The sequence below is a fragment of the Alligator sinensis genome, unplaced genomic scaffold (assembly GCF_000455745.1).
Source record: "Alligator sinensis unplaced genomic scaffold, ASM45574v1 scaffold372_1, whole genome shotgun sequence".
In the NCBI taxonomy this organism is placed as follows: domain Eukaryota; kingdom Metazoa; phylum Chordata; order Crocodylia; family Alligatoridae; genus Alligator; species Alligator sinensis.
The window spans coordinates 539,619-557,885 of NW_005842387.1; the positions used below are offsets into that span (position 1 = coordinate 539,619).

Below are 18,267 nucleotides of genomic sequence, written 5' to 3' on the forward strand. Positions count from 1 at the left end.
CTGCTTAGAGCCCAGGCTGGCAGTGGTGTGCCAAGCAAAATGGCCTTGCGTGCCATGCTCAGCACACGTGCTGGGGGTTGCTGACTCCTGGTCTATACTGCAGCAAAAGTAGTGGTTCATATCGTCTGTAGAAAAAAAACATAGGGCTCAATCTATTTGTCATCACCCAAACCACTTATCTTGGTTAGGTGATGAGTATAGTGTTTAGTATACAAGGAAGAGTAATTAACACTGTTTGTCCAAACTGCAGAATAGCAGTTACTAGAGGCTAATAGCTACAGCAGCTTCTTCATCCCTGATATTCACCTTCTGCAGATAAAGATGAAATGGTGAAACTCACTATGGGCAGATTCCTCATCCCATACCCAAGTCTCCCCCACCCCTTCAGGCTGCTATATCAGGCTCACTAGCAGTCATATTTGCTCCAGTTCGTAGCTGCTTTGAGTTCAGCTTCAAAAGCATAGCACCACCAACTTGGATCTTCAAGAATGTTTTCTAGGGTACCACTGGCCAAACAATGGAGACCTCTGCATAATGAATCTGATGCATAATATAAAATCTCTCACTAAGCAATCAATAGGGAAACATTTAAGAGACTAATTGGCTATTTTCTCCAGTATAGAAACTGCTTAAAGGAGGTTTCTAAATTAGCCTTGGCATATACATGGATCTGACCTAATAAAATGTATGACTACAGTAAACCACAGTAAATATTTGGTGGTGTTTTAGGTGAATAACAATTGCAAAGATATCAATATTTCATCATACATATCAAGATGTCTGTAATACATTCTGTTGCATACTGCTGAAATACCAACTGATATATTAAAATATCAGAAATTGGCTAGTGTGGGCAACAGTTGGCTATGTAGTGCAGGCAGGCAGAAGAAGGTAAATAGAAAGTAACAGGCAGGCCAACAGATACATAAAAGTACTGAATTAAACTATTGCCTAACCGTACATACGAGAGCAGGTGTACAGCATCCGCATGCTGTTTGATGTAGTACTGTCGATATCGTGAGAAGTCATGGAGCATCTGCATAGGGTCAGGGGGAATGTTAATACGATCCCGGTCTGTCCAGGTTTCCACAGCAACCAAAACCACTCTAGTGTTCAGCTGTTCCTTGTATATCTGAGGGCAGAGACAGGACAGGCACAGGAGTAGAACACTGGGTCAAACATGCACAGTTAGCCAATAAGAGTCAGCGGAAGGACAAGAGGGATAAAGCAGGAGGGAAACATGGGGAAACAGTTAGCTGGTGTACCTCTGATTTCCTAAAATGTCAATATTGTGATAGTCTTGTTTCACTAAACTTAATAATGTAGAGGGCAAAATCATTTGGTCATTCTGATTTTGATCTCATTTCTCCCCTCTGCTGAACTCATATTTGACAATTTTAGCATCACACAGGAATATCTACCTTACCTCTTAGCAATTTTCTAGCAATGCACAAAGTACTCCACTGACAAGAAAAGGGTCACATGGATCCTCAATTACTCCTAGTTATTTTCTCCAATTTTCAAATACAGTGTGATTCTCATTTACATTAAAGCCATTTTATATTTCTCAGGCACAGTAACAGAGAATGAAAGTGACAGAAAATAATAGTTGTATCTACTTGAGTGCCATTTTACCCTCCCAGAGCAGTGTAAATGGATGTAAACGTAAATGAGAATTGGGCCCTAACATTTTATTAAACACAACTTTAAAATATCAGCATTCTCTTCACAAACATGTGCTTGTGTGATATAATAAACATTCTCTATAAGAGGTTCAGGATATAAAGTCCTACATTTCCTACAGTATACTGAAGACCTGCACATTTTAAAAAGTGCTTATATTCCTCATCCATATTAGTTTGTCTGCTATTTAAAAGCATAGTATTGGTGACACATGAAGAGGATTCACTAGCTAGAAATTATCTAAACTACTGAATTTTAGATCATACAGCATAACAAAACCAAGTTAATAAAGAATATCTCTGAGAATGATCACATGTAAAAAAATACATTTTAAAACCATTTTGTATCAAACTGTATCTGAAGCGCACAACTTACTGTGAAAATAACCCACCTACAAAATTAAAAAAAGGGGGCTATATATTGAACCAGCAATGGCCATTACACTAATCCTTTTGTTATAATATCAGCTATCTTAAAAGCGGTAATGGAGCAACACACTTTGGACAGAAGATAATAAGTATATGAGCAGGAGAGATCACCCAGACAAGCTTAATTTTGTCAAAGAAGGATGTTCACATCAAAGAACTGTTACGATACCATGTTCTTTCTAGAGGAACGAAGGTGAGAATGTTTGAAATCCAAGGTACATGAAAAAAATGACTTGTGGATAGAGGTGTACCGATATATTCATGCCATATCAGATTGGCACCAAGAAAAGGAAAATTAACATTATTGGCTATCAGCTTTTTTTGGCTGGTGTAGCCAATAATGTCTGATAAATATAATATGCTTTCTGGCCGGGCGGGGTCCCCAGATGCCATGTGCATGTGCACAGCTGCATGCATGCACATGGCCAGGAATGCAGCCAGGCAGTGTGGAGAGCAGTGCCCTGCAAGTAAGTCTATGGAGGGGAAGGAGTGTGGGGGAGGGGAAGAACTGTGGGGGTGGAAAAGGGCATGGGGGGTGCAGATCAAGGCCCCCACAGTGAGGGAGGGAGTAGGGCAGGGGCAGGGAGGGTCTGCCCAGCCAGGGTGGTGAATGGGACCCGGGGCCTGGGCAGGGAGCAGGACGGGGCCATGGGCAGCTCACCCAAGGGAGGCAGACGGGGCACATGCCCCCCCTGAGATCTGTCCATGGGCCAGATGCGGTTTGCCCACTGCAGGATCAGGGCTTTCCACTCTGCTGCCTTTGCCTTGAGGGCTCCGCGTTGGCCACACGCCCCCTGTCCACCCAGCAGCTGTGGGGGTGGCCAGGTGTGCCGCCTCCTGCTGGGCAGGCAGGGGACACGTGACTGATGTGAGGCTCCTAGGGCAAAGGCAGCAGAGTGGAGAGTCCCAAGCCCACAGCAAACAGCCCATATCTGCCTTCACCCTGCTTGGCTCTACTCCAGTTAAAAGCGTCACCGCGCTTAAAAATGGTGGTGACAGTACTTGAACTAAAGCTCATTTGACAAGCTTTAGTTCAAGTGCCCCCAACGCCATTTTTAAGCACTGGGATGCTGATCCCCTGGATGAGCTGCTCGCAGCTCAGGTCCCTGCCCTGGGTCCCATTCGCTGCCCTGGCTGGGCAGAACTCCCAGCCCCAACCGCAGCCCTAGCCCCTTCCCTACTTCCTCACCATGGGGGATCTGTCCCCCCATGCCCCTTTCCCTCCACAGACTTACCTGCAGGGTACTGCTCTCCATGCTGCCTGGCTGCATTCATGTAAATCACTTATCGGATTGATATTGGCTGATATGGCTGTTTAATAATCAGCTATCAGTATTGGCCAAGAAAATCTTTATCGGTGCATCCCTACTTGTGTATTGAAACTTATATTAAACTGTGTAACTCTGACAAGGCTGGATAAAGAAAATCTTTACTGATATTTATTGGAGGCAAATTGTGTTATTTTATGAAGTAGGCAGCTATTGTAAATGGATGAAAGAGTAGCTGTAAGAACAGGAAAGTCTTTGTGTGCCAACAGCACTCTTCCCGTAACACTTCAGCAAGAAGCACAGCTGTACCGCATCAACTCATCAAGGGAATGCAGAGAGAAAATATTCTGCTCCCCTTCACATTCCCTTTAAAACTCATAGAGAACAGGCCATAGTCCGGGGCTGGGCAAAATGCAGCCCGTGGGCTGGATCCAGCCTGTGGAGGGACTTTGTTCAGCCCACAGCAGGTCCCTCAGTCCTGCGTGGCCCAGGTGCCATCCAGCCTGTGGTGTGTCCTGCCGCCCCAGGCAGGGCTGGAGTGGTTCCACGCATGGCCCCCCTGGCCCTGGCCAACCCACAGCTGCTCCAGACCCACCTCAACTGGAGTGGACCAGCTTCAGCCCCACCAGGTCCTGCACACAGAGCCCTGACCCTGGCCCACCCCGTACCCACTCCAGACCTGCCCACCCACAACGAGCAGTGGTGGCGGTGGTGGTAGCTGCAGTTGCAGCTGAGCAGAAGCTGCTGCTGGGCATGGGGGAAAAGCAGCCACCTCCCCCTCACCGCTGCCAGGCCCTTCTTGCTGCAGCCACCCCTAGCCCATGCCCAGGCTGCCCTGCAGCTCTTCTCTGCCATAGCCACCACTGCCACCTCTGGGCCGCCCAGCAGGGCAGCTGTGGCAGTGGAGAGGAGCCACAGGGCAGCCCAGGCACAGGTTCTAGGCTGCTGCAGCAAGAAGGACCTGGCAGTGGCAAGGGGGAAGCAGCCGCTTTTCTCACATGGCCAGCAGCAACTTCTGCCCAGCCACCTCCACTGCTCATCATGGCTGGGCCAGTGTGGAGCAGATGCAGGGAAGGCCAGGGCCAGAGCTGTGCATGTAGGTCCCAGCTAGTCCACAGCTGGCCCACCCCAGCCAGGGCTAGTCCAGAGTGAGTTCAGGGTGGGTCAGGGCTGTGGGCTGGGGACAGGCTGGGGCTGTGCATTGAGCTGCTTTTGGGCACTGGTGGCGGTGAGGAGCCACAGGGCACACAGGCTCCCAGCTGTTAAGGGATGATGCTGACCAGCCCACAACAACTCCCCAAAACTGCCTATGTGGTCCAAATAATTGCCCACCCCTGCCATATTCTCTCCATGAGGACAGACAACTGCGAACAGACTGAACATTTATACACATACGGTGCATGACCCAGCATTTGTACATGTAAACAATCTTTAAAACCCAATTTGTAAATTATCTTGTACCGATCAGTGCTAATTTGTAAGAATGGGAATATATGCCTAGGACCATGGTCGGCCAGAATGAGGATAACAGCATTACTTTCTACAGAACTTGTTCAAAATATTTTTTAACATACACTTACTATCTCACTACCTTTCCAGACAGAAAATTCATTACCCTGAAATGAACTACAAGCAAAATAGGGGAAAATACAGAGGGAATAATAACAAAGAAAGAAAAGAAAGATCAAATGATTTGCATTAAGCTTGAGAAATACCAAGAAAAAATTAGCAGAAAAAGTAGATTAAAAAAATTAACCTAATGAAAACATATTTACTGTATATTATAATTTGTCAGTCCAAACAAATATAGGAGTCGCACTGTGCTTCCTAAATTAGAGCCCATGCTTGGATGTTGGGTGTTTCACAGGGGCCAAAAGTACTGTAGCTAAACCCAAGAATTCCTCTGAAAGTGATGGACACTGCATGTAGTGCAGGGCCAGCACCATCATTTAACATGGTACAACATGAGCTTTCCCTATGCCATCCTAATTCTACTGCAAGTGAGTGGAGGGATCATATCCCTAATTATCCCTGCCTGGGAAGGTTACCCCACTGCCCCTAGGCTCTTCTACCCTTTCATATCAGAGAGCAGAGGGCCAGAACAAGGTATTCTGCCCCAATTAATTCCAGCAGTGTAGTTGAGTAGATAAGAATGGTTACACAATGATGTTTATATACCCACTGTATACTCTGGAAAGGGTCTTTGTGCTGCCCTGTGCAAGTGGATCCCAGAATACCTTGAAAGTGTGTTGTCATTCAAAAAATGTCTCAGTCTACCAATACATTGCATAGGTAACTTCCATAAAGATATAGAGCATGCCATAACATGGATCTAAGAATTCCTTCCAAATTTCTACTGGTTAAACTTCAAGTTAGAATATTTACATATTTGTATTTTTCTCTTGTTTTTTTAATTTCCTGTCTACTCAGTAGTGTATGTTTGTGTATTTGTGGCTCTGACCCTTCCCAGTTTGACTCTATATAACAAAATAATGCAGAAATACTCAATATTTTCAATGATTTCTCCCATAGAGTTTTTTTCTCAAACTACAGGCTACTTTACATTAACTAAATTTATGAGATACTTTATTTATTTTACGTACTATATTTGTGTTCACTTAAACTGTGTAATATGCATGACACTAAGTACTATAGTAAACAAATAAAGAAAAAGACTAAATATTATTTTCTCCATGCTATGGGATTTATTCTGCATTGAACTGCACGACAAAATGTCACTGACTTCACTGCAGTTGCAATGAAAGCAGAGTTTGATGCAATCTTACTGTTGCATTCATGACTATTTACCAACCTCACAACAATAAGTTAACTGGTAAGAAAAAAAAAACCAGGAGAAAATATAAAATGCACAAAATCATCCCAATTATGTGAGTAACACAAAAACATGTTTCATGAAATTACTTTACTGTAAATAAATCATAACTGAATGAAAATGTATGCATGCTGCAGTTCTCACAAATTTCTGTCTTAGCCCAAAGGAAAAGATGTGATGCAAAGAATAAAAGCCTAACAAGCATTTTACTCCTGCTTTGATCAAAACTGGAAGTGGTCTTGAATAATTTGTATTACTGCTAATAATCCTTATGCTAAATACTTTTTATTTTTCTAGGCAAGTCTAGAATTACTTGAGAACAGAAGGAGGTCATAAAAGCAGTAGAATGTTCTTGCTGCTGATAAAAAGAAAATTCTAAACAATTATTTGAACACCTGGAGAGAGAAACTATTTTATGTAGACCCTTATCAGGAAGGGATGACCTCATAAATACTGAAAAAACTTTATTCTTCCCCTCCCCCCAACCCTTGTAATGGAAAGTTCTCTTTATACTTCAATTCTGTCTTTTTTAGCCCATTCTCAGGATAGTCTATTTGGTTAGTGATTTTAACAAATATAAAACTGACCTTTATGTCTGTAATTCACATGTATGGTCTTGGTATTACACTAAATGTACTAACACGGAAAACATTGCAACAGGCAAGTAACCCATAGGGATTACATAATTCTTTATCATTTAAGAATTTGATAGAAAAAAGATGAGGTACATTTCTACTAACTTTTAATGAGTTGTATTAAATGAGTTATATAATCTATTAAATAACATATGACTCTTAAACTAATCATGCTGCAGTCACAAGAGACACCTACATGAGTAAAATGTGACTCAATGTCTAAATATAGACCTTAAAGAGAAAAACCTGAAACCTTTTAGACATGCAAGAATATTTTCGTTTAAGAAGCTATCTCATATCACATAGAAGGATACAAAAAGAATGGTATCCTAGACCATAAGCATGTGTGATAATTGCATAAATATCAGAGAGGTAAAGTCAACAACTTTATCTCAAACCTAGTTTTCTGTTTATAGACCATGTTTGCTGCAAAACCAATTCATTACTCATTACATGCATGAGTATCATATGTACTGGGAATTCTGGTAAGCATTTTTCATGGCTCTCATTTAGAAAAATGTTGAATCACATTAATACATATTTTTAAACGAAAAATGTTTATTCACTTTTTTCTGTTACACTCCTGAATATTTGTATCTTCCATGCACTGTGTTTATCACATTGCCCACTTGTGGCAGCTAATATCAACGCAGGTTTTTTTATTGATCAAAGCTTGATTAAATTCAAGTATTAAGCAGTGACTCATGTGGAAAGCTCCTTCACAGTTCTGAGTTCCCCCAGAGGGTAAATTTGTGGCAGCTGCAAACTTTGAGACAATGCCAAGAACAAATTTGCGGTTTCTTATAGATAGGAATACTTTTCGAATAGCAGTCCAAGCAATCTTTCTAAAGGGAAATTGTGAAATTATTTTTCAATCATTTAACAGCTGCTTGTTGTATAAATTTTCACTCTAATGGCTGCCACCATCAATGTTCAATATAATGTTCTATAACAATCAATTCAAATGATATACTGTCAAAAATCACAATGATACTTACGGCATCTACAAGGTTAACCACAGACTTTGCAAAATTGTTTGTGTACACATGGGAAGAACGATGTTTTTTGAACTAAAAGAAAATATTAAAAAGATGTTAGTCACTATTTGAACAATTACTAGCAATTTATTATTTGTTTCAGCAAGAGCGGAGAATGAATAACCTTATCAAGTGCTCAGAGAGAAATGAAAACAACAGCTTTTCCAAACCACAGCAGGCCTCTTCATTTCTATGTGTTTATGGAATTTTATGAAAGCCTGTGCTTGCTCAGCAATATTTCACATATACAAAAGACACGTTTTAGTAAAAGATTTATTTAACTACAAAAGTTGTAGTATCTAGAAAAAAATTCTCAACCCATGAGTGGGTTGCAAGAATATATGAAAAGGTCATGAACAAACTTTAAAAATGGATCAGCCTGCAAGGGGCTGCTTGGGGCCCCCCCTCCCCACACACACTCCCCCCTGCCCCACACACCCACCCCTTGCCCCACACACTTGGTTAAGAACCACTGATCTAGAAAGTGTTCCAAACCCTTTTAAGAATTTAGTCAAAAAGTTTTTTTGTTAAGACACAATTAATTCATCTCTTTCAGGGTTTATAAATAAGAGTTCAGAATTAGGAGGATGTTGGGTCTGATTGGCAGTGTGCTGAATCCTAACTATTTGACCACTACTATGGACCAATAGCTACAGAGGTGGGCAAAATGCGTCCTGCGGGCCGGGTGTGGCCCGCCAGGCCATTCTATCCAGCCCGTGGGGCCCCTAAAAAATTTAGAAAATTAATATTTATCTGCCCCTGGCTGCTTGTCATGCGGCTCTTGATGGCTTGCCAAAACTCAGTAAATGGCCCTCCTCCCGAAATAATTGCCCGTCCCTGAGCTACAACCTTCATTCTGCCACTACAGGAAAGCTAACCTTCCATCACCCCTCCAATCGGCCTTCTTCATACTAAACCACCCTCTTACAACATATCTAAATTTGGCATGAAACTTTCACTGCTACCAGAACTGGGTATATGCAGAAGGGTGAAAGGGGCAAAAACTTTTTTCTATGAGTAGTCTATGGTGTAATAAAAAAATTTGTGTTTGAGTACAGAAATAATGAAGTTGTGGATTTTTACAAGAAAGGTAGACATTTATATGTGCCTTAACTTTTCAGTTTTCTGATTTCCTTTGTTTGTATTGAGTATGTGCAGCCCTAACTATCTCTATACATCTAATATATGTGTAACTTTCTACACATAGGCCTATCAATCTCTTTTGCCTACAAATTAAACTTGCCAAAGAAGGTTGCTGCGGTACTTTAACATGACATTGTAACTGAAAAAAAATTGCAATACAGTCTACAAAGAAAAAAAGGTAAGTCTAAAAAGTCATGGAAAATGAACTCCAAAACTGCAGAGAAAAACTAACTGAAGTTTTTCCATGAAACAATATAATCTGCTCTTGATTTCATGGTATCAGGTTGCATAGGAAGTCTTATTTGACATCCTTCTCAAGCATGGTAGACTTGATGTGAAAACTTCCTTAAAACAAGAGGGTTCATATATGCATATATAATTCTAAGCAAGTCAGTACTGATATGCTCTTATAGTCACATACTTAATTAACTATCTAAATCAGGGTCAGAAAACATAAGAACTCTCTGGACTCCTACAGATATTCACAGAGCTACTTGCAAAGGACATTTGAAAATTACAGATGGTTTACATTTTTAGACAGTTGGTCACTTATACTTGTACCTCTCAAATTGGAAATTTTAAAAAAATAATCCCTGAAAGCTTGTCAACCACATTATTTTGTTGAATGCCAATTTTTCCTTTCCTTCAAACAGAATCTATTTTTGTATCATCCCACTGAAATCCACTATGAACTTTCAAATTATCACGATTATTCATCTTGTACAAGGTGATAAGCCACATGATTCACTGCTGATCCTGTGGCCCCCATGTCTGTCTACTCTGGATACCTACCTTTCTTAATGACCTACATATGGCCATCTTCCCTACAGCATCAGAGTCTGCAGGGAACACCCTCTTTGTAACTGTTCTGTTGCAAAGGTCCTCATGCAGCCTGATCAGGAGACTTAACTGAATGCACCAGGTACTGCACATCTACCATAGGTTTTTGTTTTTTCCTTTGTTACTAGCAAATAATATTGCAATCTTAATAGGCTAAATATGTATTTCAAGTGTATTTGCATTTTGTTTTTCAGGAAAATATTGAAATACTACGAGAAACATTACTAGAACATTGTATAACTACAAAAAAGTCCCAGAAATAGAAATTAAAATGAATACGATTGTCTAAAAACCAAGCAATGAAAATAATGTATTCACTTGGGCTTTTATTATTACAAGGAGTAAAAGTTTAAGTGAAATATGAAAATTATATTAAAACTTTAGCCACTTAACAAGACATGATATAATACAATGTCTGAATCATAAGGGGACTATTTTAGAATCTAACTGCAGCAGAAATGTGCCCTCTCCTGGTAAGCAAAAAATCCCAAATATATGCTTCTCAGCTCCAGATTGTACAATTCTAACTCATATTGCTGAACACATATTTAGTTAGACAGCATCATTATATAGTCAAAAACAATACTCTGTTCTAAGTAACTGACAAGAAGAAAATTATTTTGAATGATTATGTGTCAATGTTCTAATAGACAGAGTCCAAGAGGGGCTATAAATTGGTGTCTACTATAGACCACCAAATCACACTAGAGCAGGGGTTCTCAACTATTTTAGACTCAAGTCACCCTTGTTAGACTCAAGGCATCCCTTGGAAAATACATATCTTAGCTTGTACTTGCTTTTTGTCTACAGAAAAATAATAGAGCAATTATGTCTCAAAGAACTCAGAAAGACCACAACAGGTCAGAATGGTTTTGACACTGGATTCCTATTTGAAATCACCAGCAGGCATGTATCAGTGTACCTGCACTGGAAAATGGTGGTGGGGTGCTTTAACTAAAGCTTGTTCGACGAGTTTTAGTTCAAGTGCCCCCGCCACCATTTTTCAGCACAGGGACACTGATACATGTGACGCTCCAGGTGCTTTAATTAGAGCAGCTTTTGGAGCCACCCTAATTAAAGCACCTCCCTCCTCCCCCTGGAGCACGTGTATAAACGCCCTTAAGGCCCAAATCAAACGCTCCTACTGAAAAAAAGACAACAGAGCCAAAGTAAAGGGGAAAAAAATCCATGGCTTCAGGATTACACAGTTTCTATTATGTAATGGTCAGGTATGGACAGAAAATGAGCAGGGTAAGCATAAGATTCAGTGGGAGTTGTCCTCCCACCTACTGTCATCCTGCAACGTATAGTATTTTTCCATGGATTTTAAAGTATCTGTTTAGCAGCCCAACTCTTTTACACCACCCAGTAGGCACCTCCTTTCTGATTTAATTTTCTAAACAGGAATCTATGGAAATTTTGCCACAATCTCATTTAGCACAATTAGTTCAACTAATAACATTTTAGTAGTAAATATTAGCTGGTTTAATTTTTTGTTTTCCTTTTTTTCCACATTTCTCCTCTAGGTAAAGAATAAAGAAGAGGAGGATTCTTTATAAATGTCAAACAACTTGCTTAATTCCCAATTCATTATCCCGTCTATTTATAAGCATGGATTTACCTGAAAAAATAGAGACTGTTTAACATGCATGCCTTGCTGGCCAAAAGTCAAAGTTAATTACTTTTAAGTTTAGTCTTACTAGAATTTATTCCTTTATTCTTTCCAAGATAGGTTTTTATTTCTTTTTTAGAATCTTACAGGTTAACAACATATTAATTTTATATATACAATTAATATATATATTGTAGAATAAGATTTTTTAAATGTTCTAAAAACATGAGGTACTATACAAAATCTCAGATATCACTGAAATTTGTTGTTGTGACGGTCTACAGTGTATTTTGCAGCATCACATTAGGAAGAGATGACGTATAAACTGTTCTACCTCAGAAGTAGTCCTAGAGGTATTGTGCCTTAAGTACAGTCCTTGGAGGCATGATATCACGTCCTTCCTTCTTTTGTCTTTGCTTTGTAAGAAGTAAATTTTTAGAGAATAAAAAGAATGCAGATTATTTCTTATTTTGCACCTGGCTACCTAATCTTGTCATTGAAGGTGGAAGTGGAATCTCTGATCCTATCCACCCCCAAAACGTGTGCTAGTGGGTTCATCTACATGTTCATTAATGTGCCTTTGCTACTGCACATTAAGTTTAGTATCTCTAATATGAGATACTACATAAAGGCACATTAGCCCATGCTAATGTGCAGTAGCAAAGGTGAACAGTTTTTTTTTTGTAACAATGTGCAGTAGACTAATCTACTGCACATCAGGGCATTAGTACGATTTTTGCCATGATGCACTAATACGCAGTAGAATAGGCTACTGCGCATTACGGCATCTCATGTAGACGTACCCATTGTGGAGGTACTCAGATACAAATACAGAAATCTAGACAAAATGAATGGAGCCTGAGCTCTAATTACATTAATAGGAAAAATGCTTTTGTATCCTTACCATTTTATGGTCATTTACAATCATGAGCTCCAAATATTTCATCTCTTCCAAAACACCACGAGATGCCTGTTGAATTTAAAAATACACAGTGAGAAATGACACTATGTGACAGCGAGTGAGAGAGGAATTTTGAACATTGACCTATCTAGTAGCAGCGGAAGAGCCAAGTTTGTGTTCCTCATTGGAGTCAATGGAAATCTGCACACAAATGTTACTCAATGGGTGCATCTAGACGTGATGCTACTGCGCAGTAGTAATGAGGTACTATGCACTAAGTGCCACCAGGCAACTGTGCTGGGATGCTACTGCACAATAACACCAGTTACTGCACAGTCATTTAGTACTTGGTTATGTAAGTACCAAATAACTATGCAGTAACAACTGCGTAGTGGGCATCTCATATGGATGCACCCAGCATGAATGAGGCTGTTAAAGAGCAGGTTCAGATCGTAAAAGCACAGTCATAATTCCATTGACTTCAAAGGAGTCACGCTGATTTACATCAGCAGATGATTTGAATCATTTCAATTGGAATAAGTTAAAATAAAATCTTTTTGTCTGGGGTTTACAGGAAAAGCTACTCTTGCCATAAAATTTGGTATTTTTGAAAGACCCAAAAATAATAATTTAAAACATGAGTATCCTGTGCTCTATTGTGCTACTTATTACATATTTTAAATGGGTGGCTCTTCAAATTTCCATAAATCTGAAAAAAGCCATGAAAAAATGGATATCACAGAGAGATTTGGGTATAAATTAATTTCAATAAAAATTATAGACCCACATGCAGAGTGAACCACAAAGGTATAGATAAAATATATTCTAAACAGATATATCTATAGTGATTATAAAATACATGGGTCTACCTGTGTTTATTTTCTTTAAACAACCCAATTTTCAATTATACATTTGTAGCTTGTGTCTTTGGATAAATTACTTAATGAGCTACAAACATATAAAAAAGATTATCTACAATATAATCAGACTTCATTCAGTTTTTTGCTCACAACAGTTTCAGCTTTTAAGGATCACTGAACTTTCAATTCTACTTTGACTGTCAAATTTCTATTTATACTATATGTGGTAATGCTATCACTATAAACTACTACCATCTACTTCGTTGTGTACATTCAGTTTAATTCAAATATGATGTCAACATACGTATAATGTATGAAGACCATCTATCTTCAATTTTCCAAAAAGTCAAAAGGCAGCTTTCTGATGAGGACACAGTCACATATAATTAAATAATTTAAAAATACATGTAACACTATAGGGTCTAAAGTTAGTGTCAAACTTACACTCACAGCCCTCTTTCTTCTCCTTCTCCTCAACCACTGTAATTCAGGTAAGAAGGGCCATTCGGAACTAGAGTCAGCCTCTGGGGTAAACAGAACGTTCAAATAATTCACAATTTTTTCAGAAGAACATATAATTAATTATAAATATGAAAACGGTGTACAGCAATACATATAGCAGTCTGGGATGGCAAAATTTAAGGTTAAATGTTTTGTGATGTTCTAAGAACACTCCAAAGTATTTGAAAACATGATTTAGAAATCCTTGTGATGTGGACATTAATCTAATGCAAAACAGATTAAGACCACCAAATTCACAAATATTCTTTCTTAAAAGTGAAATTAAAAGTGTTCTTTTAAACCCACAACTTTTAACTATCCCACATCAATAACAACGTCATGGATTTAGATTAAAATTAAACATGCATTAAATAGAGAGCTGAAGGGGCTAAGACCTCATTGGTATAAAAATTGTAGCTGATAAAAGTATTAATAATGAAATCAACTGCCATCTCCTAAAAGAAAACTGAACAGAAGTTTTGATAGGCAAAAACATTTTCAATTTAATTTGGACTATTCTGACATTCAATGGCCTGATTATGAACTTGATAGAAAAATGTCATGTTAACCTTTTCAGACTATTCTAAAAGTTCAGTGGTTCAATATAAACTCAGTTAATCTGAAGTCTGTACTGTTAACATTACAACAGAAATTATTGCCATTACTGAAAAATGTACAATGTAAATGCTACATACCAAGGTCCTTTAGTTGCTTAGAGGTTTGTGTTCCTACAGTTCTCTGAATGATGTGTGGCCTACCTGTGCTTTCCTGAAACAAACAGTATGTGAAACCATTTTCATCTTTATGACATCTTTATAACAAATGAAAAGCAGGATTTAATTTTTTTTTTTTTTTTGGAAAAAGAACAAGAATTAATGGTATCCAGTGATGGTATCAAGTTAGGCCCCCCACTATATGTTGTGTATTATGCAATTACCAGATTAGTTGCACAATTAATTTAGATTGCCTAGATGTGCAAATTAATTATCATGGCTTAAACAGGCCAAACTAGATATGAAGTTACAGCTGGAACATGTGTAATAACTTTATAACTGGTTTCTATCAAGCTTTAATTTGCAAATATAGCCAATGCCCCCATGGCTGGGAGCCCAGTAAGCTGACGTGGGTCGCAGCTGCAGGGGCACCCCATGCACCCCTGTGGCTGGGAGATTGCAGTTGAGGTCGTGGTCCAGCCACAGGGGTGCCTGGAGAACCCCCACAGCTGGGATACTGCCTCAACTGAGGTTTCCCAGCCATGGGGACCCTTGGGGCATCCCTACATGTGGCATGGCAGGAAGCACAACTGTGTGGATCGCGCATCAGATCCTATCAAACCTTTAGAGTACTTGTCCAGGAAATGGAAGACCTGTGTCCAATCCCTTGATAACAATTTGACAACCGCTCAACCACGTTTCTAGATTCCCCCCAAAAAAGCTTTAGGTGAAAGCTAAGCATCTAACTGCTCAAGCTGAGGCAGTTCTGGATATGCACAGGACTGCAAGTGTAAGTGCCCCAAAGAACTTGCAGGCTGAACAAGAAGCCACTGAGTGTTTTAAGTGCTTCCAGTTTTAGCAACTGAGCAGGAGTTTTTTAGCTGCTAATTTTGGACTTAGGTGGTCAAAAACCATTTAAGTCCTGTTTTCAGGCCCATCAGGATATGAAAAAAATATATATTTTAGCCACTTTAAAAGGGGAAGGGGATTAGAAGCATGGAACAGTTGTTAAGCTGTAACTTATGTCCTCAGGAGCTTGTAGCCATACAAGTGAGTTAAATTACTTTGACTCTGACCCATGAATGGCACGTGCTCCTGGCAGCTGGTGGGGTACAGCTCCGCTGGTGGCAGCAGGAGCACGGCGGTGGTGAGCAGGAGCTCCTGCAGATGCCGCCAGTGGCGGGGGGGGGGGCACCTGTGGGCACCGCAGGCAGTATCCAGGGGCAATTGTGGACTGCCCACAGATGATGCTGGCGGTGTCGGCGGCAGGGTGGCAAGTGGCGCCCGCCTGCAGGGGGTGCACCGCCATGCTCAGAGGATGCACATGCACCCGCGTGCACCCCCTACACGTCGCCTCTAGTCTGACCCTGGATGAAACAGAGTTAAGGTTTAGTCTGACCCTGGATGAAACAGAGTTAAGGTTTACTCCATTTGTATTGCTACAGGATCATGCAGATGTAACAGCTACATTATAACCACTTGTATCAGTGTCCTTTGATATGGCAGCCTGGGATTCCTTAAGATCCTTTTAAGAGTGATGCACAATAGTAGGTATGCAACTAGCTCCACAAGATAAACCTAAAGAGTTCAAATAGGAATCAATAATACCAAAAACATTTGACCTTTTGTGGTTCTTGCAAGTTCTTTGAGGCAGAGGAATTGTTCTATTATTTTTCTGCAGTCAAAAAACAAGTGAAAACTAAGAGCTGGCATTTTACAAGAGGTGCCTTGAGTCTAATGAGAGGTGTTTTGAGTCTAAAAGAGTTGAGAATCACTTATAAAGAATCCTGCTCTTCCACCATCACCAAGATAAAGACACGCCTGGTATACTTAGTGGGTACATCTACACATTCAATAATACGCTGTAGTTACTGCGCATTAAGTTTAGTGCTTGCATAACCAAGTACTAAATCAATGCACAGTACCTGGTGCTACTGTGCAGAATTAGGCTACTGCACAGTTAGAGTCTCATGTAGACACACACAGTATGGATTACAAAGACTAGCTTCCTAACTGCACTGAAATGCAAGATTGAATCAGTGGGTCTCAACCTTTTTAGACTCAAGACGCTCCTTGGAAAATGCTCTCTCTTACCTTTCACTATTTTTTTGACTACAGAAAAATAATAGAAATTTTTCTGTTGCAAAGAACTCAGAAAAACCACAACAGGTTTTTGATATTATGGACTCCTATTGGAAATCTCTGGGTTTATCTTGTGAATCATGTGGAAGTGTTTGCACACCTAAAAGTACTAATATTGCATGGCACCCTTGAAAGGTTCTCATGGCACCCTAGGGTGCTGAGGTACCAGGGTTGAGAACCATTGGATTAAGTAGTAAGATCCATGTCTCTTTCAACACGATTACTGCACAGTGTATTAAATCTTAAATAGTCCAATATAGGAAAATATATTGGAGTTTTCTCCTTTTTAAAGACTGATATACCTCAAAATACCACATTTTAACAGAAATCCCTTCTCTTTTGTCACTTCCTCAGCTAAGCTAGCCAATGCAAAGAAATGCTTTTCAAAGAGAAAAATGTCATTTCTGTGTAACTCACAAAGGATGTTTGTGTCAAACACTGAAGTAATATAACAAAAATCCAAATAATGAAATGCATACAGTAAACAGAAATTAATTTCATATAGTCCCTTCCAGACTTAAACTATCCCATAGTTGTTAACCAAACAATGAGCGTGATAGTAATAATATATTTCAGACACCTATCTTAGGTATTATGCACAAAGGATGATATTTTGAAAAGCAAAGCTGGTATTGAAGAGTCTACCTTGCACTGCATTAGTTGGATGGATATCCAAGTTACCTGACATCAATATACTTGAAAAAGTTCCATATAGGCATTTCATTTTGGTCATTTTAAGTAATTTTACTGAGAAAAATATTCTTGTCCAAACACTTCTTTTCCAAAATTCCATCTAGACACATTAATTTTACACTACCCATAAAAAAAAACCCCTACTTTTTTCTCTATCCTGAATCTGAAGTATCGGCATTAAAAGATGAGGCCTGCTGTCCTCCTGGAGGAGGATCTCTGAATGGTCTACATATCTTCTTGCTTGCAAGGAAAAACAGAATTCAATCCAAGTTATCCTGATAAACACATGGTCAGTTTTCAACCAAAAGCAAATTTCACATATAGCTGGCATTTAACTACAGAATATAGTTTTATATAAAAGAAGCCTTGTTCCAGTTGGGAAATAATTTGGCAAGTATTCTCTGTGGCAATGAAATATTACTCTAATAATATTTAATAATCTAGAATTGCAAATTGCCTGCAAGAAATAAATTCAAAGCAGGTACTCAGAAGAGCATTTTTATTATTTTATATGAATGAACCCGCTAATACAATTATTTATTATCCATTTCCAATATGCTATTCAGGCAACACTACCAAACCAAGAATCATATAGATGAAAAGACACTTACTGAACTATGGGTTAGATCCTTTGGTTCTATCAAGTACACATAAGTACTATCTTCAAATATGCCACTAGAATAAAAGAAAGGAAAAAAGTAGAAATTTAGGAACATTACATAAACCAAGAAATAATTTAAACTGAACAAATAGTTTGGGGTAAAAATATTCCACCTTTAGGCCTGACAAAAAGACGTTATAAAAGAAATCCACCACTGTATCTTGCAAGATATAATAGTAATGCACCTGAGCAAAATGAGTTTTGTATTTTTCAGTGTACTTAGTAATGGCACACCTGATAATAATAAAGAGTGAAGATTTAGAGAATGGCTTTCCTAGCACACCAGTTAATCTCAGAAAATAAACACAGATGTGTTC

General features: G+C 39.3%; 1 protein-coding gene across 1 annotated transcript in view; it reads right to left on the reverse strand.

Moving 5' to 3' along the window:
* ADAM23 (ADAM metallopeptidase domain 23) overlaps nucleotides 1-18,267 on the reverse strand; it is a gene marked incomplete at its 5' end in the record, with an annotated part of 186,474 nt that overhangs the window by 62,500 nt on the left and 105,707 nt on the right. Inside the window, 6 exons of the mRNA XM_025211029.1 lie at nucleotides 966-1,132; nucleotides 7,846-7,917; nucleotides 12,384-12,449; nucleotides 13,685-13,764; nucleotides 14,437-14,509; nucleotides 17,901-17,964. Coding sequence (XP_025066814.1) covers nucleotides 966-1,132; nucleotides 7,846-7,917; nucleotides 12,384-12,449; nucleotides 13,685-13,764; nucleotides 14,437-14,509; nucleotides 17,901-17,964 — 522 coding nt within the window. The remainder of the gene's footprint in view (nucleotides 1-965; nucleotides 1,133-7,845; nucleotides 7,918-12,383; nucleotides 12,450-13,684; nucleotides 13,765-14,436; nucleotides 14,510-17,900; nucleotides 17,965-18,267) is intronic.